The sequence below is a fragment of the Chelonia mydas genome, chromosome 7, assembly GCF_015237465.2.
Source record: "Chelonia mydas isolate rCheMyd1 chromosome 7, rCheMyd1.pri.v2, whole genome shotgun sequence".
Classification (NCBI taxonomy): Eukaryota; Metazoa; Chordata; order Testudines; family Cheloniidae; genus Chelonia; species Chelonia mydas.
Window position 1 is genome coordinate 19159716 of NC_057853.1, and position 20377 is coordinate 19180092.

General features: G+C 39.3%; 1 protein-coding gene across 6 annotated transcripts in view; it reads right to left on the minus strand.

Annotated features, from left to right (window-relative positions):
- NR2C2 (nuclear receptor subfamily 2 group C member 2) overlaps window positions 1-19281 on the minus strand; it is a 72169-nt gene extending 52888 nt beyond the window's left edge. For 3 of the 6 annotated variants that reach the window (XM_037903653.2, XM_037903648.2, XM_037903654.2), the window contains exons 1-2: window positions 18982-19281; window positions 9182-9265 (exon numbers count right to left, since the gene is read on the minus strand). In XM_037903653.2, the coding sequence (XP_037759581.1) occupies window positions 9182-9241 (60 nt within the window). In that variant the 5' untranslated portion in view covers window positions 9242-9265; window positions 18982-19281. Of the gene's footprint in view, window positions 1-1331; window positions 2260-7743; window positions 7844-9181; window positions 9266-18981 lie in introns of those variants that run through there. The other 3 variants (XM_037903650.2, XM_037903651.2, XM_037903652.2) reach the window with 3 other exon arrangements.
- Window positions 19282-20377: the final 1096 nt, after the last annotated feature.

Here is a 20377-nt window from a genome sequence, read left to right on the forward strand (position 1 = left end):
AACCTGAAAAACAAAACACTTTCTTCCCAAAAACTTATGTTGAAAAAACATATGCTGTATCAATAAAGGATATATTGCATATTTTGTTTATTTAATTGCTGTCTGAATGCATATCTTATATTTTAGGATTCTCTTTATGTCCTTATTAATGTACAGCTTCTTTAGACTCATCTACATGATGCCATATGAAATAACAATCATTTTATATGCCTCACAACTGCTGAACATTTCAGGTGCATCTACAGAACACACTTGCTGTGCTACGGAATATACCAGATACCTCTTACTATTCCACTGATTTCAATGAAATGTTAATTGTTGACAGCAGAACAGCCTGTGTATTAGAGAATCAGAAGCACAAAAGGTTAGTTTTTCTGAAATAATCAAATTATAGGATTGAGAAAAGATCCAGCAGCTTCCTATATTAAAGCTTAGTTTCTCGCCAACCATTACCACACACATACAAAGGATTACAGTGTATAACACTAAAATGCTATATTACCACCCTAACCAATTAGCTACAACTACACAAGTTTTAAATATTTAAATGAAAAATAATACAACTCTAAAAATATATAACTTTTTTGAATGGATTTAAGTAATGTTACTATCCGAAACTGTCCAGCTTCTCTTCATATGGCTATTACACAAGAATGTTTTTTCTACCATATTTGGCTGTAAGTAGAATTCAGCTTATATGAGAAAAATATTCTCAACAAAAAGGGTCTGTGAATATTTATTTGAGACAAATAACAGTTTTGCTTCACATTAAGTTTATTTTTAAGATTTGAGATCATAACTAGCATTCACTATTCAAATTTATAGTGCAAAAGACATCACACACTGTGGAACTTGTACCACATGTTTAAAGCAGCCACAATGGAAGCTGTATAAACTGTAAGCAAATATCTAACCCACCAATTTTAAGTAAGGTAGGTATAATCTATTATGCAAAGAATGAAAATGAGTTAAAAAAATCAATGACGTCTATTTTTTGTCATTTTTAAAGAAAAATTATCAACTAATTAGAAGTCTATCAGTAGATGATAAAATAAATAAAACAGGCCTTAAGTTGTAAGAAACTTCAACATACTAAATTTTAAACATGTTTAATCAATAAGTATTTAAAAATAATCACTAAATATTTTAATGAACATTTGCTCTGAAATTAATCCATTTGCTACATAAAAGGCCTTTAAAACAGATTTCTTTAAGCAAAATTATTGAATATACATAGTTTAAAAGAAGATAGAAAAACTGCTTCAATAACCTTTGTACTGTTTGCTTCCTGGTGCTGCCTACCTATATTTTGTACAGACTCTAGTACTTACAGTGTCAAATCCTTCCTGCAGCTTTATTTACATTTTTCCTCAGCAAACCTCTCAGGCCAAAACAATCCAACAAGAATACAGAGGTCAGTTACAATCTATTCACAGACATTTGCATCCAGGTTCCATTAGTGAAGATTCCAATCACTGAAACCAGACAGAATTGTTTAAAAATGCCCTCTCTGTGACCCTGCTCCTCTGAAGGTCAAGTGTACTATCACTCCCTGTAACCAAGGAAGCAGAATCGACGTGTTCCTGCTGTTTTGCCAGCTGCTGAAGCAGTTTGTCTAATAATACGATTAATTTCATCTGGAGAAGATGTACCCAGGTTACAAAGCTTTCTCCCCTGTTTCTCTTCCTCAGTCCCCAAACCTGCTACCTCTCCATAAGGCAGAAAAAGAGAATTCTATGAGAAAAGAGTTTGCCCAGCTCTTGAATTATTTGCAAAACAGTAAGTGGAAAAGGAAAACCACCATGTTCCCTGTGGAGCATCTTTATCTTTATAGTTCATTAAGCTAATGTATTTAAAGGAACATGGGCCTCTCTAAATTCCTATGTGCCCCTCACATATGTAGTAATGTAATCAGTCTTATTACATATAAGACTTAACATATTAAATACATGATGCATGTGAGAAAGTTATGATTCATTATTTTAATTCCCTGACAAAACATTTGGATCAGACTACAGTGAAATCTGGCAAATTAAGGCAACACCACACTATTAATAATAGAACATTTTGAAATATCTGCAAGGAGGAATTTTTTTTGCCCTCATAATATCGACTACACTTTGAGGGGGAAAGGGAGAGCTGAACTCTTTGAAAAGTTTTATGACAATGAATTTCATTACAGTGAATTTCCATTACACAAGCTTATGTAACAACTACATGACTTAGCTGATTTTAAGTAACACAAATATTTTATTTCAACTTCCAGGACTCCTAACCTGAGTATTGAAATGAGCTCACTGTTAAAATTAGGCCCTTTTCACAACAGTGAGGAAATACTGAAGATACAATTTATGTACTGTGTAACATTACTAATTTGGAAAGGTTAAAAATTATAGGCAACATATATAGAATAATTTCTCCTAACTCATTATAGGTGCATATTTGCAGCACAGACCCAACAGCAATATTTAGTCAAAAAACCTATGTCTAGATTCAGAAAGGTATTTAAATACATGCCTAAATTTATGCATGCAAGTAGTCCTATTGAAGTCAATTGTACTACTCATGTGCTTAAAGTTTGATGCATACTTAAATACCATGTTGAACTGGGCCTTAACGTGTCTACCTTGCTAAGGAAAGTGTTGTTTAGATAGGTTTATGATGTTTGACTGGCAGATGCCTTTCAACTGTAGGTCACCAGTTGGAATCCAACCCAGCTCCACAGGGAAAAAAAATACTTATCTCACTGAGGAATAGCTTTAGATTACTGTCTTTAAAATACCATTCTGGATCTTTGTAAAAAAAGTCAGAAATGTCAAATGCATGGGTACCACTCTTCAGCACCAGGGACAAAGTGCCCTCATAGCAGGATGCCAGGTGTGCAACCAAGTCTAATTGTGTTCAGATCACAACTGTAGTCCCATCTTTAGGATAAACCTGCCTTCCCCTCTCAACAACTTCCTTCATAAACTTAACACAGAAAAAACTTGAAACTTCTTGGAAACTGTGAATTCTTTACATAACTATGTTTGTCTTTTGCATTCCTAGCTGACAGGTGCCTAAAAAATACAATAGAAAGGTTATAGTAACAAAAGTATGTAATTTACTGCATTAAAGGCTTATTGAGCACAACTTAGAAATATTTTTCTAAGCAGAATTAACAAGTATATTGGTTTTCTTTTTGATATACAGCTACAATAGCAAGCCATGTGTGATTTTTATATGACATGATAATATGTCAGCTCTAGCCTCTGTAGAGAGAACTTAGATAAACAGCAGACTCAGCCTCAAACTAGCAAACATGCCTGGATATGGCAATTATTCTTCCTTTCCTGACAAATGAAAGGAGGATGAGATTTAAAGTGTCATGGTTTGGGAATATGAGAAATACTCCTACAATCTATTGTCCACAACAAACGTATATATATTATACAGGACTTATTTGAATACAGACAAGCAGTAAATGTGTTCAAAACATAAATAATGTTTCGAATACCTCAAACATTTACCTTACTTTTTCATACATAATACACAAGATTACTGTTTCACATTCAGTATTATTTAAATTTACCAAGTCACCTTTGTCATTTAAATCTAGACTGCACAATGCACTATTAAAACCTACAAATAATGAATAATCCTACACTGGTATGATGATGGACTAAATTATGTAACTCCCCCTCCCCCATTTCAACGTTTGAGTCCATCAACTGAATTCATTGGGTACATAGGAATGGCCATTCTGGGTCAGACTAATGGTCCATCTAGCCCAGTATATTGTCTTCCGACAGTGGCCGACGCCAGGTGCTTCAGAGGAAATGAATAGAACCGGCAACCATCGAATGACCTATCCTCCTGTCCTCCACTCCCAGCTTCTGGCAAACGGAGTCTAGGGACAATCAGAGCATGGTGTTCCATTCCTGACCATTCTAGCTAATAGCCATTGATAAACCTACCCTCCATGAACTTATCTAGTTCTTTTTTCAACCCTGTTATTGTTTTGGCCTTCACAACATCCCCTGGCAACAATTTCCACAGGTAGACTGTGTGTTGTGTGAAGAAGTATTTTCTTTTGTTTGTTTTAAACCTGCTGCCTATTAATTTCATTGGGTGACCCCTAATTCTTGTGTTATGTGAAGAACTTAGATAAACAGCAGACTCAGCCTCAAACTAGCAAACATGCCTGGATATGGCAATTATTCTTCCTTTCCTGACAAATGAAAGGAGGATGAGATTTAAAGTGTCATGGTTTGGGAATATGAGAAATACTCCTACAATCTATTGTCCACAACAAACGTATATATATTATACAGGACTTATTTGAATACAGACAAGCAGTAAATGTGTTCAAAACATAAATAATGTTTCGAATACCTCAAACATTTACCTTACTTTTTCATACGTAATACACAAGATTACTGTTTCACATTCAGTATTATTTAAATTTACCAAGTCACCTTTGTCATTTAAATCTAGACTGCACAATGCACTATTAAAACCTACAAATAATGAATAATCCTACACTGGTATGATGATGGACTAAATTATGTAACCCCCCCTCCCCCATTTCAACGTTTGAGTCCATCAACTGAATTCATTGGGTACATAAGAATGGCCATTCTGGGTCAGACTAATGGTCCATCTAGCCCAGTATATTGTCTTCCGACAGTGGCCGACGCCAGGTGCTTCAGTGGAAATGAATAGAACCGGCAACCATCGAATGACCTATCCTCCTGTCCTCCACTCCCAGCTTCTGGCAAACGGAGTCTAGGGACAATCAGAGCATGGTGTTCCATTCCTGACCATTCTAGCTAATAGCCATTGATAAACCTATCCTCCATGAACTTATCTCGTTCTTTTTTAAACCCTGTTATTGTTTTGGCCTTCACAACATCCCCTGGCAACAATTTCCACAGGTAGACTGTGTGTTGTGTGAAGAAGTATTTTCTTTTGTTTGTTTTAAACCTGCTGCCTATTAATTTCATTGGGTGACCCCTAATTCTTGTGTTATGTGAAGAAGTAAATAATATTTCCTTATTCACTTTCTCCATAGCAGTCGAGATTTTATAGATCTCTATCGTATCCTCTCTTAGTCATCTCTTTTCCAAGTTGAAAAGTCCCAGTCTTTGTAATCTCTCCTCATATGGATGCTGTTCCATACCCCTAATCATTTTTGTTGCCCTTCTCTGTAACTTTTCCATTCTAATGTATCCTTTTGGAGATGGGGCGAACAAATCTGCATGCAGTATACACACTGTAAAATACTAAAGAAAGGATTTTTTTCTTTCTCCCCGTGTCCCCTCCCCACTTTACATACTAGGAACGTCCATATAAGGTAATCATGACTAGAATGTGGAACTAAAACTGACCGCTTTAAATATTTGAAACTGCTAGAAAAACCAGTCAGCCACAAAAGGACTAGTTACTTGTATTCAAATTGGCATAAACAGAAACCTAGATTGTCCAAACTCATTTCATGACTGTTACATCCTTTGAAACTAACAAGATTTCTTCATAGCTGCAGTTGCATACCTAGTTCATATGCTAATTCACCAATGTGACTTTCCCATGATTTTATGTACATGTACCTATATAGAGATATATTTAGATATATATTTATCTCAGTTTGCAATTGTGAATGAAGGTTCATTTTCCAAAGTTATAACTCTAAACATTTATATACTGAACCTTCAATCCTTTTTTTCAATAGTTTATTACCAGTCAGGTCATTGCAAAGGCAAACAACTACATTGATTATGAGAACATTATTTGAGAAATATGTTGACAGAATAAATCAATAGTCAATACAGTTAATTGATTTTTGAGTTCATACTTTTTCATAGAAATCTCTACAGATATTTTTACTGATGCCACTTAGCGTTTCTGATTTAAGGAGGAGAGCATTTGCTTTATAAGCATCACTAAAGATCAAAAGTATTTGTATTTCTTAAATACAGTGATCAATCTCTCTTAATTTGTCATAATCTGGGTATAAGCAATGTTAGTGCAAAAGAGATTCTTATAAAAGTTAAAGTAGGAAATAATTACAGCAAACCCAGACTATATTGTACCCAACTGTTCCACAGGAATTTAAAATATTTTACAAACTTACTCTCAGAAAATTTACAGCTTACAGTAAATATTTAATTGGAACAGTTATAAAGTTCTGTATTCAAAAACATTACTTCTTAAATTAGATCTTAGATTTTACAGTTTGGCAGGTAAGCAGGCAACGGAGGAGCTAATGCTATCCTGACCTCCCTCTACTTTGATGCAGAAGGACAGCTAGTGAGCAGCTGGAACAGGATAAGGGACAATATCAGCAACTGTTCATAGTGCTCCTTTCTCACATCAGAGCTGGTCCTGAGGCTTCAGGGAAAGAGGTGGGAGGCAGTGCCCTCTGCCTCCAGTCCAGAGTGACAGGCCTGATTCAAACACTTCAATTTAAAAATTGCAGGACACAGTTCAGAAAACACACTTCCACACAAATTTTCTTCCTAACAGACTTGCTCTCAAGAGCTGAAGTTGAAGCCTGAAGTGGCCCCTCAGCTACAAATTGGACACTACTAGTGTATAGCATACTCAGAGTACAAGATAAAACCTTGAGAAAAATAGTGTTAGTAGTTTATACACGAAGGATAAAATATGAATGACATTTTGCAAAAGCTGCTCAAAATGTGAAACAACTGCTGACATTTCCTTTCTTGGGCATAGCTGTTCTCTGTACTCCAAGCTGATGAATTCTGAGTAAAACCAACTGAATAACAGCTCAAGGTGTAAGTAATGACATAAAGTGTCATCCCATCTCATCCAGCTGGAAGTAGAAAGTTGGAGAAATGGAACAAGCAATAATAAGCTCTAAAGAAAGAAAAGAAAAAAGATAAGCAGTGAACTCTGAACTACTCAGTAGATGAAACCATCATAGGAGTTGCTTTAGAAAATCATTCTTAAAACAAGAACTGATTCCATGTTTTTCACTTATTCTGAGTATACAAAATACAAGCGGTATTGGGGTGTCGTGTCATTAATGGCCATGTTGGAGCAATAATTCAGAGAGACAATAAAACCTGAAAAATTACTGCACAAGATTGGAAAACACAGCACTGCTGACTCTCTACTTACAGGACAATCTAATGTTTGCTGCTTGACATCTTGGTCCCCAGTAAACCCACGTGCAACATAGGCAGCAATCAGTTTGAAGAATTACTGTATATATAACTAAACATGCCAGTATTTGCATTAAATTATCTTGTTCATAACTGACCACTTAAAATTCATGTTTTAGGATTCAGTATATGATTAATGGCTATATTTCCCTTCCCCCAATTCAATTTTCCTTGATGAAATATCTGGCTTATGAAGAAACCTCTCATTTTTTAAGGCCAATGCCAAATTTTTACACTACCCCAAACCAATTAATCATTTCCCTTCTTGCCAAGAAACTACTATGAATACAAATACACAGATCTAATATATTTCAAAAAGATTAGTCATTTATTAAACTGGACTAAAAATGTATCTGACTGAGAAGGACACATAGCAGTAAGCCAATCATTTATAACAAAGATGGCTCAAGATTTAAAAGCAACATTGTCTATTTAAGAATTAACAGATGTTGTGACCATGCTGTTTTTTTATAAATATTTTTCCATGAACAAAAATATCATGGTGTTATGCATTAGACAAGCATATAATTTAAGGAGGGATTGAATAGTGTAAAGAGAGGAAGCCCTAGTTACCCACCGGCCAGGAAGAAATCACAGAGCTTCACATGCTCTTGGGAAGGACCGAGCTCTCCAGTGGCAAGATACAACCATCACATTATGTTACCACGGTGCATTTCCTGCACGAGGAATTACAAATGTCACATATTTTATGTGCCTTAGATGTGATTATAGCATCACCATTCATATCAAAATAGTTAAGTGTTTGCCTGTCTTTCCATTACAAATTCTTTTTTGGGGGCTCTTCTAGGACTAGTTTGTAAAAATTAATTCTGGGCTGAAACTTGCTATACAAACACCTGAAAGAGCAAAATAAAACAAAAAAAAATTCTATTTGTCAGTTTCTAAGGTGAAATTTTAGTTTGTTCTTTAAACAGTCCTTAAAAGTGATTCGACTGTACTTTGTAGCCCTTAGTCCAGATTTTGACTTAATCACTGTTGCCATAAAATATATTTTTAAAAGAACAAATTAATATTTCTTTGTAGAACAAAGTTATTGGATATAAAAATGCATTTGCAAATCCTTTTCTGAAAGTATTTTTGCCAGTGGATTTACCTCAGATATGCAGCTCTCACATTAGCCCACCAAACTGAGTATCTTCAAGGTGTAATTACAGTTCACTGGGTCAGAGATCTATAAACTAAAATCTCTAACATGGCCTTGACTATGGAGATGTCACGGACTACTGAGTACAGATAATCTACAATCCCTTAATTATGTAATTATATGATAGGCTGTAGTAACTCTCAAGAATATTACGCCAAGCAAAAAACCCACAAACCCTATACAGTTAAGGACCTGATTAAAATTAGCAAACTAAAATAAATATGTAGGTTATCTTCTATTTCCATGATAAAGTGCATTTTCAGTGCTGAGAAGCTGATTTAGACATTTTAGCCTTCAGCTGTCCAAGTTATGGCAAACATAAGTAAGGCCATTAATTAATGTTATCTTAAAACTGTTTTTGTGCTTTTATACATGTATACTTGGGACAAAAATCCAAACTATGATTCACAAGATTCTCTCTACTGCATGTTCACCATATTCACTATAGTAGTATACATGGTACTTGAAACATTGTTCAAGATTTAAATGGCATATCAACTAAAGAGTAGAAACCCTTATTTATTAAACTATGTCACTTAAACACATTGGTTTTCTCATATCTTTTATTTCAAATTATGAGAATTATAAATAGGCAAAAGAACCAAATTTCCATGTAGGTCACGGGTGAATTTTCTTGTTTTACACATCTAATATGGAATCCACTAGAATGAAGTAAGGTGACTGAAACAAATATTGGCTACATTTCTTACATGTTCTCATGTAAAATAATTGCTGTTCTATAATTACCTTCTGCTTCATTTCTGATCAGTTGTAAACAACGGAAAACACTGATATATTTTTCCTTTCAAAATCAAGTATGCCAGCTACTGTAGTATCATCTGCCACTCACCTCAGCCACCTGCTGTGTCTCCACTATCTGCTGAGCCAGCACCTCCATATTGGTTGCCATGGTGAAGCAAGATCATTAGAGAACCTGTTTGGAAAGATGCCAGCAACTTCCATCAGGCAAAGAAAATGAGACTTTTTGTCACTGTTATTAATTAAAATTAAATCTGTGGTGCAGCTTTATATGAATTTACACCACTGCCAAATACATCTGACAAATAAGAAAGCAGTGCACATATTCACTGCAAATATGGGAATACTGTTTTCAAGACACAGATATTCTAAAATTATAAGCAAAAAATATAATTTTACTTTTATAATTTTAATTTTATAAAATATTTGTACTCCACCATTTAAAAACTGGAAATTAAGAGATCTCTATTTTGAAAATGAGATAGGGCAAATTTGAACTTCAACTATTGGTCCAATTTGTGGAATTCACAGTTCTTAAAAAAGCTTTAATTAATTCCTAGTTTGTGAGGTGAAGAAAAAAATACACTTAAATGAAAAGCCTCTATGTCTTGCTGTGCTGGGCAAGGAGGTGGCTACCAGAGGAAGGTATTTGAGCACATTCTTATTGAACTCTTTTGCCAGACTACCATTATCACCTGTGTTTTTGTCATAATCCTGCATTGGCAGGGAAATGGCCTAGAATATCTAATGTATCTTTTCAATCTTTAACTTCTATGTTATATTTTACAATGATACTATGATACCATTATAACTGTGAGAAGGAAACTCTGGTGAATGTAACTGCAAGTTAATTCTGTGACAAACTCACAAATAAAAACAAGATGTAAAACAAAAAGGGATTAATCACCAGAAGACAAGCACGTCCAGAAAAATTTAAAACTATGGTCCTTAATATGGTTTCGTTTCTCCATTCCTATTTTCAATTAAGAAGTCTTTTGTGCCCTCTCTGAAAACTTAACAGCTGAAATAATCTATTTTAAAATGATTATACTAAAAACTTTGCATGATCAGCCCTAGAAAGTTAAGTATCAGCAAAAGCCAATGATGGCCATTGGCCAATGTTCTGGCAAAATGTAGTGCTTGATAATGCTAAGATAATCAACTCCTCTCTTTCTTGCAATAGCCATATTAAACAGACTCTCTACTTGTCTGTAATCATTTTTAGTCCCAATTTGCTACTAAAATGGTTGCGAACCCTAACCTAAATAACCATTCAAAAGGTCAAAATATTCACCTTGAGCTTTAAAGCTTTGCACATCGATTCTGAAGAAATTGGAGGAATGGCAAATGAATATTTAAGGAGGAAGAAAAATGTTCCAGTTTTCCAGTAATATTTTGTACCATGTCTTCACAGACAATCACTGCACATCTTAGTCAAGCATGAAATTGATTAGGAGTAGTAAAAATCCCTGGTAGAGCATGGAAGCTAGGAATGTGAAAGTAAACATTTCTGATTTTTCATCTTAAGTCATTTTTAGAGAAAGTCATGACCTTAATTTCAGTGGACTCTTCCTGGTTATTATATCAGTTTAATTCCTCAAACTAGATGCCAGACTCTACGTGGAAAAGTGGTAACAAGTCAATTACTATCCCAACAGAAGATACCACTAGAACTTATTGTAACTGCATGTCTGTATTTACATTATGAATTATAAATTGTTGCTGCATCATTTTATTGTAGCATTATTATGAGTTAGGTTGTTAAATAAAATGCTGAATTATATACCAGTGGAGCTTGCTAATATGATAGGCATACAATGTTATGATGTAAATAGATGGCGGGATTGGGGCAGGGATTTAAATAACTTTCTGATGAAAAGAGAAACAGACCTCTTAAACATACCAAATTATAACTGGTTATTTTAATACTGTATTTACAGTGTATGAAAAAGTCTAGTAGCCAAAGGAAAATGTGTTGATTGCATGAGGGCACTGGGACCTGCTGATACTATGAAATAGATGACAGTTGTTTGCAACAGTAGCAGCTGAATATTGTGCAGCAGTAAGCTTAGAAAACAACAAATTATGTTCAGCACCGTTTTGGCTAGCCATTGTTAAACGCTGGTGAGCAGTGTCTATCAATGATTAGCTGAAACAGCTGAATAAAGTTTGTCCTTTTCAACACATTCCAAGTGAAACTGTGGACTCATTAAAGTCTATGGGAGCTTTGCAACTGACTTCAGTGGGGCCATGATTTCACAGTTCATCTTTAAATGGTCTCCTCCTCTTTACCAGTGATTTGTAGGAGTATAGTCATTTCAGTGTTCAGAGCTTTATCTGTGCATCTCCTGTTAAGCATTAAATGAAACTGCACAGCTGAAGTCCTGCTCATCAAGAATTAACTCTTTACATTTTAGGATTTGGGGTCCACCTTCTCCTGTTCCTGTGAATTTTTGAATTCACCCCCACAGTGTTGTATATTATTTATATTGCAGTAGTGCTAAAAAGCCTAACACAGGTTGGGCCCCATTATGCTATGCACTGTACAATAAATATCATAAAGCCACTATATAAATCCATGGTACACCCATAACATGAATACTGCATGCAGTTCTGGTCATCCCAGCTCAAAAAAAATATATCAGAATTCACTTATTCCTTACTCACATTCTCCACACTATTTGTGATTTAATAGACCTCTATTATATCCCGCTTTAGTCATCTCTTTTCTAAGCTGAACAGTTCCAGTCTTTTTAATCTCTCCTCATATGGAACCTGTTCCATACTCCCTAATCATTTTTGTTGTCCTTCTCTGTACTCTTTCCAATTTTAATATACTTTTTTTGAGAGGGGGTGACCAGAACTGCATGCAGTATTCAAGATATAACCATATCCATAACCATGGATTTATATAATGGCATTATGATATTTTCTTTCTTATTATCTATCCCAGAGGTTCTCAAACTGTGGTCTGTGGACCACCAGTGTTCTGTAAGCTCCATTCAGGTGATCTGCAGATAGTTCCCTCTAAGATGTGTGCAGACATGGCTCCACAAATTAGGTGCCTGTACCCTGGAGAAGACACACATGTAAGGTGGGGTAGTGGCCTTGGGAAGAATAGTGAGTAGGTGGGAGGGGGAAGTGGGGTGAGACGAGGGGGTGGGGGGAATTTGAGATGTGCAGGGCTGCGGAGGCCAGAGAAAGTGGTGACTTTCCTCAGCTCCAGGGCTGCGGCTGCTGGGGAGAGACAGCCCTCCTTCCCAGCCTCAGCTCTGTGGCTGCTGTGGTGGGGGAGAGACCCCCTGCCTTCCCAGCCCCAGCTCGGGGGCTCCTGAGGTGGGGAAGAGAGAGAGAGACCCCCCTCCTTCCCAGCCCCAGTTTGGGGGCTGCCACAGCAGGGGAGAGAGGACATATCCATTGCATTAGAAAGATAAGACTACTGATACTAATATATGAGTTGTGTGCTTTTATTTGTAGAACAAAAACGTTTATTATTAAGTTTTTTTTATGTAGTGCTTTTATCCAAAGCGCTTTACAATAGTTAGCTAACGGTACAAACAACATTTGGAAAGATCATTAAGTGGTCCGCCGAGACCCTCAGCAATTTTCAAGTGGTCTGCGAAAAAAGAAGTTTTTTCTGGATATCCCTTTCTAATACCGTTTCTGCTTTTTTTGCCTGTTGCTTCACATTGAGCAGATGTTTTCAGAGAACTATGACGACTCCAAGACCTCTTTCTTCAGTGGTAATAGCTAATTTAGGCCCCCTCATTTTGTATGTATAGTTGGGATTATGTTTTCCAGTGTGCATTACTTTGCATTTAACATTGAATTTCATCTGCAATTTTCTTGTCCAGTCATGCAGTTTTGTGAGATCCCTTTGTAACTCTTCACACTCAAGTTGGACTCAACTATCTTGAGTAATTTTGTATCATGTGCAAATTTCATCACCTCACTGTTCACCCATTTTTCCAGATCATCTATCAATATGTTGAACAACACTGATCCCAGTACAGCTCCTTGGGGAACCCTGCTATTTACCTCTCTCCACTGTGAAAACTAACCATTTATTCCTACCTTTTGTTTCCCATCCTTTAACCAATTATGGATCCATGAGAAGACCTTCCCTCTTACCCCATGACTGCCTACTTTGAGCAAGAGTCTTTGATGAGGGACCTTGTCAAAAGAGCTTTCTGAAAGTCCAAATATACTATATCCATGGGATAACCCTTGTCCACATGTTTGTTGACCCCTTCAAATAATTCTAATAGATTGGTGATGCATGATATCCTTTTACAAAAGCTGTGCTGACTCTTCCCCAATAAATTATGTTCATCTATGTATCTGATAACTCTGTTCTTTGTTAGAGTTTCAACCAATTTGCCTAGCACTGAAATTGGGCTTACTGGCCTGTAATTACTGGAGCCCTTTTAAAAAATTGGGCCCTGTTCCCAGTTTCAGCCCAAGCAGGGGAATTTTGGGGGAGGGAGGAAGGGATGTAATTTCCAAGGCCGATGGCAGTAGTAGGCCTTGCAGCAAGGAATATCAGAAAGGAGTGTTATGAGGTATAAGCAATCCTTTCCTCAGAACAGGGAGCAAATAGGGAGAGAATGTGAATCTCCCTTCTGAGAGAGGGAGATAGAGACTAGAGTCTCCAGTTGAAGGACCTGGGAAAGCGTGGGATGGATTTTTGAAAAAGGAGGTGACACTGAAGGAGGGCTCAGACTCAGAGAAAGATTGGGTGAAGTGTTGTTATTCTTTGAGAGGGGAGAAGACTGATAGATTCATGGAAGATTGTGATCCAAGGAAGAGTCTAGATGAAGGTTTTGGACTTTTATTATCCTGAAGGGGTGAAGTATTTTTGGCTTAGCCAGGGGGCTAAACTATTTTTCTAACAAGGGAGAGAAAATGGGGCCGCAACTGAAGCAATGAGATGATAAGCAAACTATTACACTAGGGAAGATGAATACTGATAAGAGAAAGTGCTTACTCCAAGAAATATAAGTGGCTAGCTAGTCAAATTAGATTCCTCTGATTAAAACCATTGCTGATTGACAGACATAATGTTAGCACACATTCTCCAAAAAGAAGAAAGAAGGAAAATCTGTCTTGATGGCAACCACAGCTTTTGAATGCAAATAATCTTAAAAAAAAAAAAAAAAAGCAAACATATTTTCTCCTTCGTACCATCCTTCTTCACTTCCTTGGAATATCATACTTTCTCAGGTGTTTATATTGTTATTGTTTCATTAGCAATGCCTGCATGCATTGGCAGGCATGCATGTAGAGTTACAGAAAAGAGAACTTTAGTCAGTATGATGAGCGGCCAGTGTTATGTAATGAAGCTCTGGAGTTCTATGTGCAATCAGCCTGGGCCTGACTTGGATCCATGAACACCTGGTGTCATGCCAGACTAAGGCCTCCTGAAGCCTGACCCTCTTTTTCCTGTTCCACTTATCATACCGTCATCAGTAGAAAGATGGGACAGGCATCAAAATATTATCTCATTACAATAGATACAGAACATCTTAAAACATGTTTGGAATCACTGAATGTAGTGTGGATTACACTGATTTATTAGTTTTCAATACTGAGCAACTTAACTTCTCAATTTGAATGTTGAGTAGAAGCGAACTACACCACTGGTTATGGTTTCTTTTGAATTAGAAAAGACAGCACAATCCATTGGATAGTATATAAAATTGTTGGACTGTGACAACTGTCTTAGATAATACTAAATGAGATCAAATTTAAAAATTCTGCTTGCTGATACTGACTTCTATAAATAAATGGAAAAATTCAAGCAATTGTTAATACATAATAATATTAAATACAGTCAATCTCTATGCAGGCTTTTGTTTATTATCCTATAATCTTTATTTTGACCACCCTGGATCTATATGTTAGTTGAAGATTGCAGTTTTGTTCATCTTTATCTTAACTTGCAAGGACATGATATGATTTTTCTAAGAACATTTAAAATCCATGTTTATATGTACTCCTTCCATATCAAATATTAAGTAGAGAGAGGCTTAACCCCAAGCCCTGTATCTAAACACCAGATTTGGCTAAGAGTTTCCAGCTCAAATCCTTCTCTAAAATGGACAGAATCCGAACACTAGATTTACACATTCCAAAACTAGGGGAAAATTTAAATTCAGATTTCAAATCCAAAAATTCAGATTTACATCTGGGATTGAGATTGCATCTCAGAATTATGGAGATAGAGTTTAGATCCAAGGTTTTGTTTAGGCTGATCTGTACAATTAAGTACATCTGGAAACATGTTCCACTAGGTTGGTACGACACACATGCTACCGCTTGATATTCCATTGAAAATCTGCTGCTGACATATGCACAGTGTCTAGCAGCATTTGATACAGTTAACTCAAACAAAAGTATTAAAAAGGTATTAGTTCTGATATTTGTTTTCAAAACATTAATTTAGGGAAATCTTCTGACTTGAACAGAACATTTATTAATGTTTCACTGTATTAGGTTGACCACAGCTTACAATCCTTTTAAATCAATCTGAACAACTATCTATCATACACTCTTTTATAAAGAGAAACTTTAAAGGTTTGTCAGAAAAAAAGAAGTTAAGAAAATAAATATATGGGTCAGGGTCTTCCATCAAAGAAAATGTCACACCAAAAGAGGATTTAAGATCCACCTGATTTGCCAGCACACTGAAGATGTTGTCATTTTCTGGCAGGCACTGAGTTTCGGTAATAGTAATAAATAAATAATATCTAGTTTTTATATAGAGCTTCTCATCAGTGAGCTCAAAACAAAGATGGTATCATTAACCCCATTTTACAGATGGGGAAACAGAGGCACAGGGCAAGAGGTGAAGTGACTTGCCCAAGGTCACCCTGCAGGCCAATGGCAGAGCTAAGAATAGAAACCAGATCTGCTGAGATCAAGTTCAGAGACCTACCACTAGACTATAGGTATGTGATCATTTGCATATACATAAATGGGAGTCTAGCAAGTACATGAGTACAAATCCCGGACTCATGTATGTGCATGGCTCGGTGAATATTTACATAACAATTTGTATGCATGCATATGGCTGTCTATCAAATGCATGAGTACCAATGCCTGACTTGTGAACACACATAGCTAGCTAAGTATTTACACAGTCATACGCATGGTACTTGCATCTAGTCATGAATACGTGAATGTGTGGTTACCTAGTTACTGAAAAGTTGCAGATTTTCAGAAATAATTGATTTTTGAATGTCAATTTTGCTGTAGCTTTCCTTTAAAAAACATCTGTAGATTATGTGCAGTTGGAAAACGGTATTTTTAAACTAGGCAGCATTATCTAGTAAACTGAACATGCATGTGAACACCAGGGACTCCTGAGTCATAATCCTGGCTCTGGCACTGTGTGACTTTGGATAAATTATTTAACATCATTAAGTCCACTTCTGGAACCCACACTTAGGACCCGTCTACACGAAGACATGTGCTTGCAAGCACGGGTGTAAATCTACAGTACACTAACCTGCCACACCCTAAATTGTCATGTGGATTCTGCTACCATACACTAAAATTTCCACAATATATTTGGAGGCACTGTATCAGCAGCACTTGTTAAATGGGATAATAATTCCTCATCTCCCTACATTGTGCTGTATTATTTTACTGGGAACCAGCTAGTCATATTTAAAATAATTTGCACATTTACACCAAAAATGTGACCACCTGTATCAAAACTCTACCAGAAAAATGCATTTATTCAACACAAAGAAAAAAGTCCTTATGGCATAAATGCTACCAAATTAATAAATGTCATTGTTGAAAGACGTAAATGTCAAAATACATTAGCTTTGGAAAATAAGAACCATAATGTGGTCAGTTGCACATGCAAATAATGACTTTGCATATGTTAATATGACAGAATACTTGACATAACACAAAACAAAGCCAAAAATAAGACCGGTTTTCTGTTAAAACCGTACAGTATTTGTATTTCTCAGAATTGTCTTCTAGTTCTCCATTTTTTTCCCAGGATGCTCAACTTGTACATATAAGCTTACAAACCATTTCCACCAGGACATTTAATATCTTTAGCTCAGGAGAAAAAGATATTAATATGTGCTCATCACATTTTTTCAGTTCTGTAACAAAGATGAAAGAAGACCTGAATACCAGATACCCTATTCAGCAACAAATTCTCTTCAAGGCCCCCTGGGCTTGTGTTTCATGGGATGCAATCTCACCCACTAGTTTTTTTAAAATCATATAGTGTAGATTCCTGGTGCCTTTTGTATTTTATAAAAATTCTAACAGCTAAATAAAACAAGTAATCAAGAAGCGTGTATACTGAACGAATAGGAGCTCATTCCCTACCCCTTCTATCTTCATAGTCAACCAACAGTTGTATGACACACTTCATTGTGACAGATCCACATGTGCTTTGCAAAATACTTAAGTACAACATCACTCTAATGCAGTCTCAACAGAGGTGGAAGAAGCAGCCAACTCGTCATGCAGCAAAGGACACAGGGTTGGCCAAGAACCTAGGGTAAAATTTGTTCTACCAAAAATCCACAAATCTTCAATCTCAGAAGAAAGCAGTCACAAACTCAAACTCCAAGCGCTGAGGCGAAATACGCCATGTATTCCACTGGGTGGAAGCGAAGCTGTGTCATTTCAGGGAGGAAGGACACTTAGTCCAACAGTGCTGGGATCTACACCTGGAGGTCCCAAGAAACCTGAGTGCTTCAAACCAGACACTCAGGACACAAAGTAGCCAGGAGGACAGACCATCACGGTTCTCCGCAGTTAGGCCACGGAGTGGAGGCTGACAGCCTGTAGTGGAACACAGTTACTCCAGCAGCCCGGTACTTCGCTACTTAGGACAGGAAGGAAAGACCGGGCAGTGCAGGACCCAGGGAAGGGGCATACTCGTAAGGGAGGACCAGACCGCTGCTCTCTTCCCGTTGGTCGCGACACTCGCGCGCCCCCTAGGCCAACGCTGGGCGCCGCGCTCCCAGCCCTTCCCACGCCGCCTCCCTTGACTCGCCCCGAGCGCGCCTTCGCCCTGCGCGCAAGGAAACCACGCCTCCCTTTCCCGCGTCCTGTGCCAACCAATCGGCTCATTTTAGAGGCAAAAATGCCCAGCCCCAAAGAGCGGATTGGCGAACGGGTGTGCCAATTAGACCACTTGGCCCGCCTCCCACCTCAGAGGAAAAACACTCGAGGGACGCGGAAAAACACAAGATGGCGGTGCTGGCTGACGGCCAAGTCCCAGGCAGAGCCGCCGCCATTAGACCCCCCCTCCCCTCCGGTGTGCGCTCTGTCGATCTCTGAAGGGCCCGGCCGCGGCTGTGGGGGAGCGGCCGGTAAGATGGCGGCGGTCCCGGCCCCGTATGCAAAGTACCCACCGCCCCCTCCCCTCCGCCCTCCCGGTGGCAAAGGTAAAAGGGTCGGGTTCAAGCCGCCGCCTCCGCCCGCTCAGACTCCATCTTCCTTGTGTGTGGCCAGGGTTTCTCTACAGGGTGGCCGGACCCCTTCACCCGCAGCCACCCAGCCCGCCCGGACAGCAAGTTGCGCGCACGAACGCCAGACCGGCTCGGAACCTAGGCGGGCCCGACTCCGCTGAGCGGCTCCGGAGCGGACTCCGGCTCGATCGGCCCGGCGGCTCCCCGAGACCCTTTCAGGGAGCCACCTGTGAGCCCACCCCGACCTAGGCAGGGCCGGCTCCCAGCTACCACCGACACCCGGAATCGGAACAAGGGTGCTCGCAGAGCCGGGCCCCCGCCGCTTAAACCGAGCGTGCTCTTTTCCCCAGGGGCCGCCTGGCCTGGCCACGATCCCGCCGCCCGGCCCCGTTAACATCAGCCGGCGCGGGGTATTTTAATTTAGGAAAAAACCATTTACCTCCGGTTTTGGCGCCAAACGTGCCCCGACGGTGACCCGGGTCCAACCGGGCCTGTTAGGCAGCGATGCTGGGCGACGGCCCCGAGAGGGCGGAGGGAAGGGTGGAGGGGGGGCGCGCGCTCGGGTTAGTATTATTTGTTACTGGGGGGGGTTTGTTTGGGTTTTGTGCCGTGCCCCTGTGAAAGGTCAGAGTTCGTGACCCCGCCCGCCGCTGCTGCCGCCTGGGAGCGTTTCCCCGCTTCCTCTTCCCAGCCCCACGCCGGCCACAGCCCCCTCCTCCAGCCTCCTTGCGGGGCGGGGCCGGGGGACGGCAGCGGCGGGGAGGGGCTACCTGAGCGCCTGGATGGAACGCTCACACACCAACGTTCCAGCCGGCCCCGGGGGCCGAACAGGCGCTTTCCCGCCCCCCTTCCCCGGCCTTGCTGGAGACGGGGAGGGAGGTGTGCGGTATGCGGTGCTTCCCCCGCACACGTGCCGCTGGAGAGGCGGCTCAGACTGTGGAAAGCTGTGTGTCCCTCCATTTGTTGTTTGGTTGGGGGGTGAGCAGATGCGTTCACTCACCCCAGTTACTGTTGTGACAGGGAGAGCATCCGAGGAGGTTTCCTAGACGTGAAGATCACCCTCTCTCAACCCTTATCGCCTTGCTGTGAGGAGAAACCCTTTATCCCAAACTGGTACTGTGGCGGTCATGGTTTACCTCCTGGCCCATAAGGTTTGCGTGTACTCTTCTACTTGGAGATAATTGATGGCCTGTTAACTGAGGGTGAACTATGTGTTTGTAAAGGCCAGTGTGGCTGCTTCCCAAAGCTTTTCTGTGGTGTCAACACAGCAATCAGAGGTGTGACTGCAGCATGAGTAGGCGTACTCAAGATATCTTTAGTTTAGGGGCCTGGTCTACACTAGGAAATTAGGTCAGTATAACTGCATGTCACTCCAGAGTGTGAAAAATGCACACCTGGGAGTGACACAGTTAAACTGACCGAACCACCAGTGTAGACAGTGCTAGGTTGATGGAAAATTCTTTCATCGGCCTAGCTACCGCCTCTGGGAGGAGGTGGATTACCTATGCCAACGGGAGAACCCCTCCCGTCTATGAAGGTAGTGTCTTCACTGATGCACTGCAGTGTTTTATGCGTAGACCAGCCCTAACAGGCATCCCGATAGCAGTGAAGCTGCAGCAGCACAGTCTTCAGTGCAGACAGTGTAAGCCTACCAGGGATGCCTGGCACTAGTTACTGAGACAGCTAGCCTGCACTGAAGCCTGTGCTGTCCTGGCTTCACTGCTATTGATGCTCCTTCTGGCAACATTAACTAGTTAGCATATGTCTAAATGAGTATGAGTTAACTGTGTAGACATACTCTCATGCTGTGTCTTCACCAGTAAAAAGGTGTTCCT